Genomic DNA, 14808 nt, shown 5'->3' with positions numbered 1-14808 from the left:
AAGGCTCCTTTTGGAATTATTGACCCAAAGAATCAACCCCCTTTCTTTCGAGTAGTTTTACTTTATTGTATTTCTATTTCATTCTGCGGAATAGTGATGACAAAGTCTGCCTCATTGTTGGAATCTCTGTGGAATTTGCACGTTGATGCTTGCACTCCCAACTTCTTTCCACATTGAAAAACATGCCTGTTAGGTTTATAGAAGGTTAAATTTTCCAACAGTATGAAAGTCAATGTGAAACGTTGTTTCAAGCCTGCAATGTATAGCAAACCAGTCCAATGTGTACCCCACCCTTCATCTACAAGCATAGATCCCACCTCACCTTGGACATGGAAAATGAAGGGTTATGATGATTTAAAACAATCAGCAATGAATTTGAAAACTCCTTCGTTGCCGATTGATCAATGAATTGCTCACCTCGACTTTAATAGTGTAAGTAATTGTATTTTGTTTCTTGTCCTATTAGAACAAATTGGAAGTTAACTTTAGAGCTCCCCGAAAGTAACACAATCACATCAATTTATTTTGCTGAGTGAGCACAGGTCGCTTTCAATTCATATTGAGTCCTGCCCCCAATGGAACGTGAGCGTACAAGAGAACCCAAGGCAATAAAAATGTGAATCATGAACACAACTCGCATGCTTAGTGGCTGTAAAAAAAATAAACAACGCATATTTAGAAACATCTACTGATCGGCGACGGACCATCAAATGACTCGTGACATTGGATGAACCTTTGAGGTTCGGGGCATTTTTTTGAAAGAAGGTACAAAAGAGATGCACTTGAAGCTGGCCCTTCCCTGTGCCGGTCAGTGTGGAATCAGGATGTTGGAGAGGGGCAGGGCAAAAGGCCTGTCAAATATTTACAGCTAGTGTAATCATTAACTCCCACCAACCCCTGATCTCTTAAACCGGCGGCTCGGCCTGGTTGTCATTCCAGCTCTGCCATGACTAACTGACACCAAAATGGCAACTCTTTGCTTCACCACCTACACTCTTGGCCATCCTTGAGTTTGCCTGTTCGGTTTCTATATCTGCTTCTCTTCTCCAGTTTCTTTAACCGACTGCTGCGGCCTAAATGTGACCGTGGGGTTACACGTTGCTACACTACAAACTTTGGCCTCATGTGACACCTCTTTCCGGTGAGTACAACTCAAATCGTTTGGAGCTTTTCAAACTAACGTGAACGCATCTGATTATTTTCTTCACAGGGATTATGAACAACGCAATTTTAACATTACAGGAGATATTTTTGTGCTAAAGGAAATTAACAACACAGAAATAAAAAAAAAAAACACAACCTTTTGTAATATTATGAAATAATATTGAATGAATGTAATATCATTTTAATGTCATTGATTGGCCGGTGAACAGTTCAGGCCGCAGCCCGCCTCTCATTTGATTCAAAATCACATGGTATAGCTTCGCTCGTTACCCTGAACAGGACAAGCGCTTGAAAATCAATATTGATGTATTTAATTGCTTTCAGTTGCATTTCCCCTGAATACGTCATGTATGTTTTCTTAAAAGAGACATAAACAGATGAGAAAAAAGAACAACAACAAAGAAGCAACAGTAATTGTTCAATTTTTTTAACAGTGTCCGCAGACTGAGTTTGACTGCAGCGTCAATAAAGGTATTGAGCAATGTGTCACAGGATTTCAAATAGAAGAGATTGAACATTGTCGACAAACATAAATGTCAGCAGGAAGTGCAAAGCCTGCAGATCACAGGTTAGACACACCCTTATATTCACATATTGACAGGATTCCTCATGACTGCCACCATAAAATGTTATCTCGTCAAGCTTTGGCCCTTTGACCACGCTGTTGGTTTGACGTTGTCTATTCGAGGCAGTAAAATGGGGAGGAGGAAATTAACAGGTCAAAGTCACCTTGCCAGAGGACCATTGTCGAAAGCAGATGGGATTTTGATTTATCCTCAGCGAACTTTGAACTTTGCTCACGCTCTCCTCTTGGATGCGTGGTCAGAGCAGGGGAGCAGGGAAAGGGCAACCTCGTTCTCACCACAGATTTGCCTGGATGAGATTTTTGGTGCTCGCTGGATGTAACAGCAACTCCATGTGGATGTTGGATCAAATTCCAGTGGAGGTGCTGTTACTTGCAGAAAGTTACCACAGATGACTTCAGCTATTACTGGAGGCTGATTTGTTCCGTTTTTTTTTAAGAATAATGGGGCACAAGGTGATGACCTATGAATTGACAGCCAGTGATGAGAACTTCTGCCTGTCATTTCTGTAGGCCACTGCTGTGTTTGTCCTTCAGAACAGACTAGTTTCTTGCATTATCATCATCCATCTTTTAATAATCATTGCAGGCTTGCGAGAAGGTTTAAATGTGTTGCAATGTCCTTGAATGATTGTTGACCATACCCCAATAAAATTTGGATATTTTCCTTTCTGAGATTACAAACTTATTTGGTTCCCAGAAAGTCTGTGTAAGGTGAAAAGTTCATCTGCCAAACATTTATTTCCCATAAGAAACCATAAAAAAATGGGAATAATCCGTTCCCAGGTACCCATAAAACACAATTTTCTACTAAATAAGCCTTAAAACTACACAAAATATACCTTATGTTATGTATAATAAATGTGCTCTTGTATTGTAATTAAAGAAATAAACTGTATTGTATAATAAAGTTGTTTTATTTACCTTTGTGATGGTAGTCAATGGATGACGAACTTCCAGGTTGCCTCTTGATGATATCCGAGTGAAGTTGCCGTGCTTTCTCTGCGATAATACCCTCACTCAAATAATCCCCTGCTAGCTGCTTTTCGGTAATCCAAATCAACAGAAGTTGGTCAACCTTTTCTATTGCCTGGGGGTATTGCTTAGACAACACAGAAACACCTTTAGCCACACGTAGCCATGGTCGACTTAGCATACTGGTAGTGGGATGCTAAGTCACTCAAACGCACACCTCGTTCGTGTTTCTTGATGATCTCCTTCTTCTGCTCGACCGTAATTTTGTTTTGTGTCCTCTTCGGCTGAACACTAGCCTGTGGTGGGGTCTTTTTCGGTCCCGCAATAGCAATACGTATCCTTGATAACAAACCACATATGCACTCAAGGAAAGGGGTGATGAAAACTAGTCCGCCAGCCACCATGGCGCTGTGTGTGGTTTGGTTTGTTTGCCGAAAACTAGTTCGTATGCCAAGATTATGTTCTCGCGGACTTCATGTTCAAATGTTCATAAACTAAAGCATTTGTAAGGTGAGGCATCACCGTACTTGTGTGGATGTAGGTTATTCCAATTTGCAATTTCAACATTCATCATTTGAAAATCTGACCATTTTAATTTTTATCCTATATTTGGCCCTGTTTGGTACAGACCCTTTTATAAATACTGAAGCACCTGAAAAACATTTTCCAAATGTCGTTGACCGTATCATGTGAGTAACTTGCTGTGTACAGTCAGCTTGCGTGGAGAGGAAAGAGACATAATTTCCTTCCGTTTCCTTGCCCCGTCATTTACCCCATCTCTACAGTTACACAGGCTTACAAAAAGTATTCGGCTGGCATAATGCATCCTGTTGACGAAAGTGGTGGACACAGCAAGAGCATACATTTCCCAACCCACTGACATAATGCAGAGGCCCTTGACAAGTCACTGACTTGTATCACGTTTGCTGTGCTATTCTTTGTACATCATTCCATCTATTGTAAATATGTATGCCAATTAGAATCGAATTTATATAGGGTGTTCAGGCTGCCACAGTAATCATTTGAATTTTGACAAAATCTGAAGTTTGTAAACGTCTGCAAATTGCAGAAAAAAAGAGTCATAAAAGATAAATACTTGTGATAAGATGATGAAAAACACCAAAATTCTAATTGAGGCAAACGTATGAACATTTTTGTTGTAAAATTTCTGATTAAACTATCAGAGTTACAATTTAGCATGTCTGTGGGATTCATCGTGAGACATGGAATAAGCAAATGCATTCCTAATACTGTATTTTTTGGTAAGTATACTGATCTGTGCATCCATTTTCTATCACATTTTCTAATTTGGCTCACAAGTGAGCTGCAGCCTATCCATGCTGACTTTGAGCAAGACTGGCCAGCAATCAAATACAGGACATGAAAACTATAAACCACAGGGCGAGTGATCAGACCACTTGCATTATAAGCAGATACATGCAAACAAGCCTGTAATGTACTTTTTTAGTTTTTGGCAAGAATTGCTCTTGATATATTCCACAACAGGAATGACAGAGGGCAGAATCACTGTATAAAACTTTGGGGTGTCATACCTGAAAATATACTTGGTTTTCGAACATTTAGATGACAATTGCAATTTAGTTGATTTCAAACAAAATAATGCTATCTGTATTAGAAGTGCGCTTGATATGTCGATCCCATCACAGTCTATTTTTTTGTTTAAATGTATATAAATCATTAAATATTACGTTTCTCCCAGTGGTCGGCTATTGTTAGCGCATCGGCCTCACAGTGCAGCGGTGCAGGGTTTGATTCCAGCTCCAACCTTCATGTCTGGAGTTTGCATGTTCTAGTAATGGCTGAGTGGGTTTTCACTGGGTACTGCGGTTTCCTCCTACATTTCCTTCATCCCACAGTGCCAGGTTAATGGGACACTAAATTATCCCAAGGTGGAAATGTGTGTATGGATGTTTGTTTCTCTATGTGTGGCCTGTGATTGGTTGCCAAATATTTCAGAGTGTACTGCGCCTACCGCCTGAAGACATTTGGGACAAGCTACAGCATGCCCCAATGTCTCTTGTGAGATGACGTTTCTCATTGCCTTTATTGCAAGTTTTTGTGTCTCATTTTCCTGGTATTGTACCAGTGTTCTTTGTTGAACTTTGTTTGTATTTCGACATATATTTGTGAATACACCTTTTTTGTCAATGCCTTCTGGGAACACGTTTCTGGAATCCAATTCTGTGTGGATCTTTTCAGAAGCCTGACAGGCATTTTATGAAGTTAAGTCCATTGACGTACATTTGTTTAAGAGCCGATCTGACACATTCAATATGGCAGTCGGGGTTACATATGCCAGTAATGGCGCCTCTCATTGCACAAACGAATGAGTATACGACATCTAGTGGTAGAGCGAGAGAAGCGCATTTTCCGTAGATAAACGCGGGGAAACGCTATTTTGTTTTCAGGGGGCAGCAGCATGGCGTCCAGCAGCGATATTCCAAATGCTAATGGACGAGAAAACGGGGAACCGGTGGTTAAGCGGCCACGAGAAAACGCCACATCTGAGTTTCCGTTCCGTTCCCCGAAGGAGCCTGCGAACAAAGTGACTGTCGTGCTGGGAGCTCAATGGGGGGACGAAGGCAAAGGAAAAGTTGTGGATCTGCTCGCAATGGATGCGGACATTGTGTGCAGGTGTCAGGTACCAGCTGCGTTTACTAAACATTACCCTTGAGACATAAACGAAGCGTGACATTCACATATCCTTCGATTAATAAAATGGTAGAGGGCAGAGAAAGTCGTTTCGGATAAGGAGTGGTTAAATGTTCATGGCGTCTTTCCTATGTTCGACACGCCGCGGTGTTAGCTTCGTTTGCTGCCATGTGTTCCACGGTAGATTAAAGAAAGCAGCCTCGTTGAGGGAAACGTGTTGTTCGCAATGCTAATTTGGCAAAGGCTGTTTTAGTAGAAGTCATATTACACAAAGTGTCCCCTACCCCGAACGGGTTATGTGAAACGAAATGATGTAACACGGCGTGCTATCTCAGTACGCATTGCGCTTGGTGTGGCACGGACGTGCCTTTCGTGACGTGACTCTTTTTTTCTCCAGGGTGGCAACAATGCAGGCCACACCGTGGTTGTTGACTCTGTTGAGTACGACTTCCACCTGCTGCCTAGTGGCGTACTCAACAAGAAGGCCACCTCTTTTATTGGTATATTGGTCTTCTAATTTTTTTATGACTGACTTTAATTTTCAGGGAAGGTGACCACACTATTGTACAAAAAAAAAATCTCATGACCTTCATTGCTGACACAAAACACACTGCACACCTTCCATACTGACCTCGACCCTGACATAAGTTGTATGGTCATATATTTGGCCCATTCATTCATGTTAACTCATTCACTGCCAGACGTGCAAAAATGTGTCCATCCAGTGCCAGGGTTTTTGTCATTTTCACTCAATTTCCAGGACCCACATCATATTGAGTTTTAGGACTACACCAACACTCAATGCAGCATAAGAAACCTGAAACTCTCTTCTTTTGTCAGAAAAAAAGTTCCTAAATTATATGGGTCTGGAGTTATATGAGCTTGAAATGAGTGCGGCTGTCCAAATTCAATGCAATATATATTGGTTTATATAGCACTTTAACAAGAGCTGAAGCTGTAACAAAGCGCTAACATGGAAAAAGGGAAATGCGGCCTCCTTGTGGAAGGGGAACATTGCCAGAGGTCTGAGCAGTGCTTTACCGGCACCCCAGCAAGAAAAATCAAAACCTGAACAAATTCGGGAATGGCGCTCTATGTCATATTTTCAATTCCCGAATAAATTCGGGAATGGCAGTGAAGGAGGTAAATGTAGGTAGCTTAGATGGTAACAAAAATCTGCACATTAATGTTGTACATTTTTAGTTTTATGTTTTTATTTTTCTGGGGGAAAGGCAAACAGGACACTTGACAGTGCGTCACAATGTGTTATGTAAAAACATGAACACAAATAAATCTGTATTACTCATAAATATTTAATATAAATATTTAATGTTGCAGGCAATGGGGTGGTCATACACCTCCCAGGACTGTTTGCAGAGGCACAATCTAACCTGAAGAAAGGCAAAGGTAGTTTCTAGCCATTTGTATAAATATGCATTTGACTAGTTGTCGTGTTCAATAAATATTTTTTTTCTCTTCACACGTAGGATTGCAAGGATGGGAAGATAGACTCAAGATTTCTGATCGTGCACACATTGGTGAGTATATTCTTTATTCTTTAAGTCTTTTTAAATGTAAAAGAGTCTTATTGCGGGTCCCTCGGTCCACCTCCAGTTTTCAACTTCCATCAGGCTGTCGATGGCATTCAGGAGCAGCAGCGACAGCAGCAAGAAGGGAAAAAGTAATTTTGCTTATTACTTAAAGCACGGATGCCTGAATACGTGACATCTCTGCTAGAGGGAGTATTTTCAAGATTGACTTTGTTTCGTTTACTGTTTCATGTTTATCTTTGCTGCAGTTTGGGAACAACCAAAAAAGGAATTGGACCTGCCTACTCCTCCAAAGCTTCTAGGAATGGCCTGCGTGTCTGTGACCTTGTCTCAGATTTCAAAGTTTTTGAGGACAAGTGAGTTTGCTTGGGTTTCTCTTCGAGAGCAGTGTGTATGCATACAAATATTTCAAGTCTTGGTTTTTGGAACTGTCAGACGCACACGCGCACACGCGCGCGCAGACACACACACACACACACACACACACACACACACACACACACACACACACACACACACACACACACACACACACACACACACACACACACACACACACACACACACACACACGAGGAAAAAGCCAAAGTCTGGTTCGATTGCACTAAAGTAGTGATGGTAACAGAAACCAGGCTAATTATTAAATGTGTAAAAATACTCAACGAATCAACTCCTTGACAATATAAATTCTGGAAAGTAAGTAACATAACTTCAAACTTTTATCTTGTGCTTAGACTTTGGTGAGAAAAAAAAATAATCATACAAGGCTTTGTTGCAATCTTTTTATTTTTGCGCTATGAGTGATAATACTGCGGTAATTATAATCATTATAATTCCTCCCCTTGACATATTTGGCCCAACAATTAATTGGGGCCATCTTCAGCACCCGTTTGAGGCACTTTAACTAAAACTGGACCCAATATCACTCACTGGTGGATTAAGATAAGAAGAATTGGGGCGATCATTTGGGCATTGGGCCAAATGATCGCAACTGTGGTGTCTTTTTTTTCCATGGCACTCTTTGGAAATAAATTCAATGAAAGCCCGTTTTGACAAAGTAAGAGGTACATATTTATTTTTAATTATCTGATGTACAGGTAAAACATCAGGGATGCCTCTAGGCTGCGCCCTTGTGCTATTTACGCATTTTGACAGCCACTGGCACAACTTTGTATCTCCACTCTATTACTCTATTACAATTGGTGCGTATTGCTACATGATCAGCACCACATATGACATACTTCTGTTAAAATAGCTAAAGAAACAAATCTAGTTTAACGGCAATTGAAAACTTCATTTTCCTTCAGCAGTTTTAAGTTTCGTCGTGATCTACCCGAAATTGCAGAAAGAGATAATTGAATATTCATTTACCCATGGTGCATTGCAGTATTTACATTGGCCCACATCGACATCGGTGATTGCAATATGGAGCGAGAGAACAGGAGTAAAACTCGAAAAGATATTCAAAATGAGCAGCAAATAAACACATTTTCGTTTTTTTAAGAAACAACAGAGGGTAGTGACAATTCGTTTCAGCAATCTGCTGTTAATGATTCGAATTTCGTGGATAATGGGAATTTTTTTTTAGGGCTTTCCTAGTACATTGGAAATCTTCAAAGCAGACATTTGTTAAAGTAGACACGAGTCAGAAATATTGTGCTCTTTTCTGTGATACCGTAGAATATCAAAATAGCATGGGGTTGATTGTGTCGTAACTAAAGAACATAGAAAATGTTTGTTTATTTTATGTATGAATACATTATTCTACTTGAATTTAAATTGTTTATATACTGTATTCGAAAAATAAATTGTAGTCAAATGTTTTTTTTTCTTTGCAATTTAGAAATATCATTCTCAAATGAATGTATTTTGGTTTATTTTAATCGGTTTTGTATACTTCGGCAATGCAGTTAAATTGGGCCCATCAATTTTAGAATTTGTCCCCCTTTTTCAGACACAAGGGGGGCAACATTTTAAATTTACCGGATGCATCCTTGAAACATTTAGAAAAATAAATGGAGATAAAATGCTCAAATGTGACCTAAAGGTCACTATCTCAGTAATGAATAACCCCCTTAATTGTGATAAGATTAAAGGTCACCATCACAGTAATGAATAATCTCCTTAATTGTGATAAGATTAAGCAAAATGCTATTGTAGTGCTTTTGAGTACCGTTTCAATTGTGATAACAGTCCCAGCGGTAGGCCGTGATTGCTTACAGGGATTGGAATGAAGGCATTCACTGGAATGTGTGCGTGCGTGTTTTTTTTTTTTTTTTTTTTTTTTTTCAGGTTCCGCATGTTAGCAGAGCATTTTTTGGCAATGTATCCAAACCTCAATGTGGATATTGAAGATGAACTGGAGCAGTTAAAGGTCAGAAGTGCTAAAGTCATACACAGTTTTACTCTGCTGTGTGAGGTTGTGTGGGTGATGTTGGATTGCCAAAACCAACAAAATATTTTGATGTATGGTCTTAAAGGACAACCGGCACCATTTTTTTGTTTCCTAACTGACAGAAAAACGTTTTATAGCATCTAAAATAGCCAAAACACGCATGCTGATATTTTTAGTCAAATGCAAAACACCAATAAAAATGACTTAAAGTTGCCCAAAACTGCCACTAATGAGCTCAAAACTGGAGAGATTCAGAAAGTCCCGCCCCCGGTTTGTGACATCACGTCAGGATACTCATTCACAAACTGCCTTGCTCCAGAATCAAAACAATGGCTTCAGAGAGTTCCGATTCGGAAAAAGATCCTTTCTTGTTACTCATCCAGTTATTAATATGATTCAAATAGTTCTGAAGAGGAAAGCATAAGTGTTTGCGATCGATTAAAGAAGTCCTTCCATATCAATTCGAGCCGTAAGCGACGAAACTGGTGAAGGACACGACATATGAAGCTCCGTGATTAAGCAATATAGCATCAATTGGGTATATAATAATGTGGTATATAAGGACATGAATAAAAAATAATAAGCTACAAGATGTTAACATCAATGCAGATTGTTTACTGGTTGTGCATGACGTTGATTAAACTTTCAAGATGAAGAGTTACGAACATGCGTATGAATGACAGCGGTTATCCATCACTAACTCCAGTTAGCTCTTATCCATCGCTAACTCCGGTTAGCTCCTCGTTCCAGCAGCTGAATGTTTGTCCGATTGGTTTGCTCCACTATTATGACGATTGCTCTCTTTCACCACTGGAAGCAACTTTCTACCCATTGTCAGGCTGATAGAATGACAGCGGTTATCCAAGCGGGGATTCGCACACCCCGGGGAGATCCTTGGCTGACGCTATACCGCTCTGCTGCGTTGGAAATGCTATATTGTTTGTCCTCTGGGAATTTGTGTAAACTTACACCTTCTTTATGCGTGTTACCGCAATTGGCTGCCACACAATTCACAGTCGCGGTTTTTATGTAGTTTTCCTTCTAATTTCGCGATCAACACGGTGTTTTGATCTTTTGATCACTTGCAAAAGTACCCAAAATGCATTGTGTCGCTTTCTCAGTCAGGGGCGTTCCCTCCGTGACGTCACTCCGGGATCGTCATCAACTCGAAAACAAGACTTCATGAATATTCAGCGCCAGTCTTAAAATGTAAAATATAGCTATATGCGGTGGAATCTTTGTAAAATGCGGTCAGTAGAAATCATTTTAAGTGAATTTGATAAATTATGGACGGGACGCAATTTGTTCGGAGGTGTCGGTCGTCCTTTAATGTTCTATACTTTTGCCCATTCTGAAACTATTGTGATAAACGGTTGGAAATTATTAATTTCTTCAGGGATATGCAGAACGACTGCGCCCCCTGGTGACAGATGGTGTGTACTTCATGCACAAAGCCCTTACTGGCCCCAGTAAGAAAATCCTTGTGGAGGGGGCAAACGCCGCACTGCTGGATATTGACTTTGGTGAGTGCCTGGAGGATTAGGGATTTAATCGAGCTGATTTAATAGATGTTTTTGGCTCCTGTAGCTAATAGACATGTCTCCACTTAGGCACATATCCTTTTGTGACATCGTCTAACTGCACCGTCGGAGGAGTGTGCACAGGACTTGGCGTGCCGCCGTCGCACGTTGGAAGAGTGTATGGCGTCGTCAAGGCCTATACCACCCGAGTGGGCGTTGGCGCCTTTCCAACAGAACAAGATAATGTGAGTCATGATGCATTTTAGGACTCTTTTAAAAATATGTATATTCTACTATATAATGCTGTGCAGATGGGGTCACTGCTCATCCTTAAAAACTCTTAAAATGAATCACATTTAGAAATCTAAAAACAAGGCTTTATTTAATATTTCTCGCTTCTCCATAGTTAAGATTGTTTTGATCGAGTTCTTGAACCCAGCAGTGCATTTTATCTTGCAGGAAACTGGGGCACTTTTGCAATCGCGAGGTCATGAGGTTGGCGTGACAACGGGCAGAAAGCGCCGCTGCGGATGGCTGGACTTGATACTGGTCCGATATGCTCACATGGTCAACGGCTTCTCCGCGTAAGAACGCGTCACTTCTATCAAACGTCTATTCTTCATTCTCAGAACTGAACTCAGAGTCTTGAATTTGCAGTATCGCCCTAACCAAACTGGACATTTTGGACACCCTGGCGGAGATCAAAGTGGGAGTGGCTTATAACGTCAATGGGGAACCTCTGCCAAGTTTCCCGGGTAAGTGAAGAGCCCTCAGATTGTTTTCCAGGAGTAATGCTGGGCATTGATCTAAACGGCATATTTTCGACTACATGGTGTGCAACTCAATCTCGCGTGGTGTCTCAATTCACATGAAGCCTCTGCACATCTGCTGCCGTTTGTTAAAAGTGTCGACGGATCCCCAGCCTATAAATAGTCTTTCTAGAATTTGCATTACTTTCAGATACCAAATTCAGAAGAAGAAAGTCCCTATTGAACTTAATTACTTGTTTTATCCCCAGATTACGAATGTATTTAAGATAAGACAATTATTTGTCTCACAGTTAGAGAAATTCCCTATTTTCTTTGTTACTAGAGCCTTTTTGATGATTTCCTGGAACTCAATGCTCCTATTCTATTAGTCTGTCAATGCAGTTTTCCATTTACTGCTACGATTACCCCTGGTGATATTTATAAAATGAAGTTGATTGTATTTACATTTACAATATTTACAGTAAACTCCAACTGGTGTGTTGTTCGACACACTCAGCACAGAATAACACCAGTCACAAGCTTAGTGCACAAGCAAGAACACACCATGGCTTACAGTCCATACATTGTTATTCTTCAAAATGTCTTGCTTTTGAGCTACTTTTTGTCTGTCTGACTTGTCGCCTTTATGAACTTGGGTGGTTTTTGGTTATGGTGCAGCAAACATGGACGTTCTGACACGCGTCACTGTGGAGTACAAAACCTTCCCCGGGTGGTGCCACAGCACCGAGGCGGCCCGCAGTTTTACCGAGCTGCCTCCGCAGGCTCAGAACTATATTCGCTTCATTGAGAACTTTCTGCAAGTGCCAGGTTTGTAAAATGTAATTCTTTATTCCAGAGGCGGATGCACTTTCACGTGTTTATTGGACAAGTTAAACGGGTCAAATGCTAAATGATGTTTTGTTCCCTCTTCTTTCAGTGAAGTGGGTTGGAGTGGGCAAGTCCAGGGAGAGCATGATCAAACTGTACTGATCTGTGGACACAGCTGCTGTTTTCCATATTTGTGGCCAAGGCAATGTCACTTTGCCATCATTTTAGCTGTTAAATCCAATCATAATGGAAGTCTTTCACCAGCAAGGATCCAAGTGAAACGTTTCGGTCTCGCACTTATCAATAATCCTTTATGAGTCAACTGATACGTTCCATCTGATGTTTCTGTGTTTTCAATGTCAAATTTTAAAAGTGGGTGTTCCTGCTTATTCTTTCTCCTGGTGATTAAACACTGTCCTTTTTTTGTTTCTTAAGGCATCTATTTACCCTTTAACAGAATTTCATACATTTACTGGGTTGTTAGCGGTACTGTACCAGACTGTTTTGGTTTTTAACCTGGGTGCATTCTTGGCCACATGAAAAAAAACTCATCATGGAATGGCCGAAAAATAGTTTTGGGACTTTTTTAAAGACATTGAGTTTATTTGTAATCATTGGAGTGAATATTGTGCTTTTGGAAATCATCGTCAGTACCAAAACAAAAAAAAAAACAAATATTGGATTCAAACAGTTTTCCGTGCCATAATTTTGGCCCAAAAAAGTTGATGTAAAAACAAAGAATGGCTTATATTAGTTGATCCAAATAAGTTTCCTCTGTCACTGTCAATAAATGGAAACTTTAAACTCATTAAATGTTTTATTTCTGGTATGAATGATTTAAATCAATAATCGTGATCACAATGCAAATTTCCCGATTGTGGGAATATTCAAGGCTTTCTGATTCTGATAATTCTTAAAAGCCCAGTGTTTCTTACAAGAAATCTGTATTCATCCTTCCAGTATTTTTCTCCTTTCAACCCTCATGTGCTGGCGCTCTGTGTAAAAGCTTTTCGTGCCTGGAGGAATTAGATTAAACCGTAAAGTGGTTTCCTCTGGAGATCGATGCTGAGGTGTAATTTAGTCCAGTCTGTTTTTATGCAACTAATGCCCAATACAGAGACAGATTTTTTTTTTTTTTTTTCTTCACTAAAAGTGATTTACCCTTGAATTCCGATCTTAGTTAATTATTACAATTGAGACAACTGTAAATGTCTTATTTTCTGACATTGAATAATTTGGTCCTTTCTATGTCTTAACTGTAAATTGTATTGAAAAATTGTCATGGGAAATCTCAGGAAATTTCCTAAATATATTTTTCCTGTCATTGCAGTGAAGAAACAATACATGCATGCATCCTCCCACAACTTACCTTTTAAAAACCGGGAAAACAAGATTAAGTTTTCTCACACAATACCATTAGGAAAATGGTCTCTTCATGCATTTTTTTTCTTAGTGCACCTTCACTTAAATGAGCAAAGATGCAGACGTTTGCTAACCAATCAATTTCCAGTCTTAAGAAGTCTGCATCATCAAAAATGATAGAAAGAGCATACAGTTGATGTCTTAATTGAAAATAAAGTGCTCCTAATTGCATGGTCGTCAGGGCTGCACTCCTGCCTCTTCTTTACCGCCACCATCCTTAGTAAATATCAAGACATTTATGAGTCGCTACCATTTTTCTAAAAAATTGCTGTCAAACTTTTTCACAGGTGTTCTTTGCGCATCTTTTACATTTCTCTTCACTGGATGGACTTTTAAGCACAAACGTGTGGAACCAAAGCTAATAATCGACAAGTAAGTTTTGTTTCCATTTGTTGAATGTAGCATGTGTTGTAATTGTAAAAACAAATATATTTGATGTTACAGTTACAAAATGAATCCATTGGCATTTTGATGAGATATTACTTCTGAAATTGACCTTTATGAGATGTGAAGATCTCTGCTTGGGTTTTTGTCCTACAGCATGCCCACAATTGCCATGAATTTTAGTTCAATTGCTTTGTATTGACCCAACTAGCCTCAGCTCTTTACTCTGCAAATAGACTTTTGTGAGAAGACGGAGAGACAGAGTCAATCAAACGCAGACTGGACGAAGTCAGATAAATGTATTCGTCTTGCACGTGATCTGTTGAGTGCATGAAATAAATCCAATTTCAAGTGAGTACAGTGGCAGGATGGAGTTCATCAGAAATTATATTTTCAACAACTGCAGTGCTGTGTTTTGCAGTCTTACATTTTGCATTCTACGTGTGCATGTACAATATGTTTTCACATTCATAAGCTTTGATCATTTTATCATAATTGCGAAATGCAATGTAATACCTGGGAAATATTTTACACAATTATACAGTGCTTTTATATTTGACAGTGA

General features: G+C 39.8%; 1 protein-coding gene across 2 annotated transcripts; it reads left to right on the top strand.

The window, feature by feature from the left end:
• The first annotated feature begins 941 nt into the window (after positions 1 to 941).
• On the top strand, positions 942 to 14035 carry adss2l (adenylosuccinate synthase 2, like). 2 transcript variants are annotated; one of them, XM_089017027.1, is made up of 15 exons: positions 942 to 1141; positions 1599 to 1732; positions 5152 to 5384; positions 5793 to 5895; positions 6734 to 6802; positions 6883 to 6933; positions 7010 to 7076; positions 7194 to 7301; positions 9238 to 9319; positions 10737 to 10863; positions 10951 to 11105; positions 11320 to 11444; positions 11518 to 11615; positions 12288 to 12437; positions 12547 to 14035. In XM_089017027.1, exons 3-15 carry the CDS (start codon positions 5163 to 5165, stop codon positions 12597 to 12599), a joined length of 1410 nt encoding a protein of 469 aa, XP_088873153.1. In that variant the 5' UTR covers positions 942 to 1141; positions 1599 to 1732; positions 5152 to 5162; the 3' UTR covers positions 12600 to 14035. The 2 variants fall into 2 exon arrangements, with proteins under 2 accessions (XP_088873153.1, XP_088873152.1); XM_089017026.1 differs by lacking the exon at positions 1599 to 1732.
• The last annotated feature ends 773 nt before the right edge of the window (positions 14036 to 14808 follow it).

The sequence above is a fragment of the Hippocampus bargibanti genome, linkage group LG16 (genome assembly GCF_051943395.1).
Source record: "Hippocampus bargibanti isolate YZ-2025 linkage group LG16, ASM5194339v1, whole genome shotgun sequence".
In the NCBI taxonomy this organism is placed as follows: domain Eukaryota; kingdom Metazoa; phylum Chordata; class Actinopteri; order Syngnathiformes; family Syngnathidae; genus Hippocampus; species Hippocampus bargibanti.
This window is presented reverse-complemented; position numbering and strand designations above follow the sequence as displayed.

Excerpts from the sequence above, each read along its gene's own strand:
- adss2l (XM_089017026.1), top strand. The coding sequence starts at position 5,163 with ATGGCGTCCAGCAGCGATATTCCAAATGCTAATGGACGAGAAAACGGG. Across the intron at positions 10,864-10,950 it reads ACTGCTGGATATTGACTTTG|GCACATATCCTTTTGTGACA; the intron begins GTGAGTGCCTGG and ends GTCTCCACTTAG. Across the intron at positions 12,438-12,546 it reads GAACTTTCTGCAAGTGCCAG|TGAAGTGGGTTGGAGTGGGC; the intron begins GTTTGTAAAATG and ends CTCTTCTTTCAG.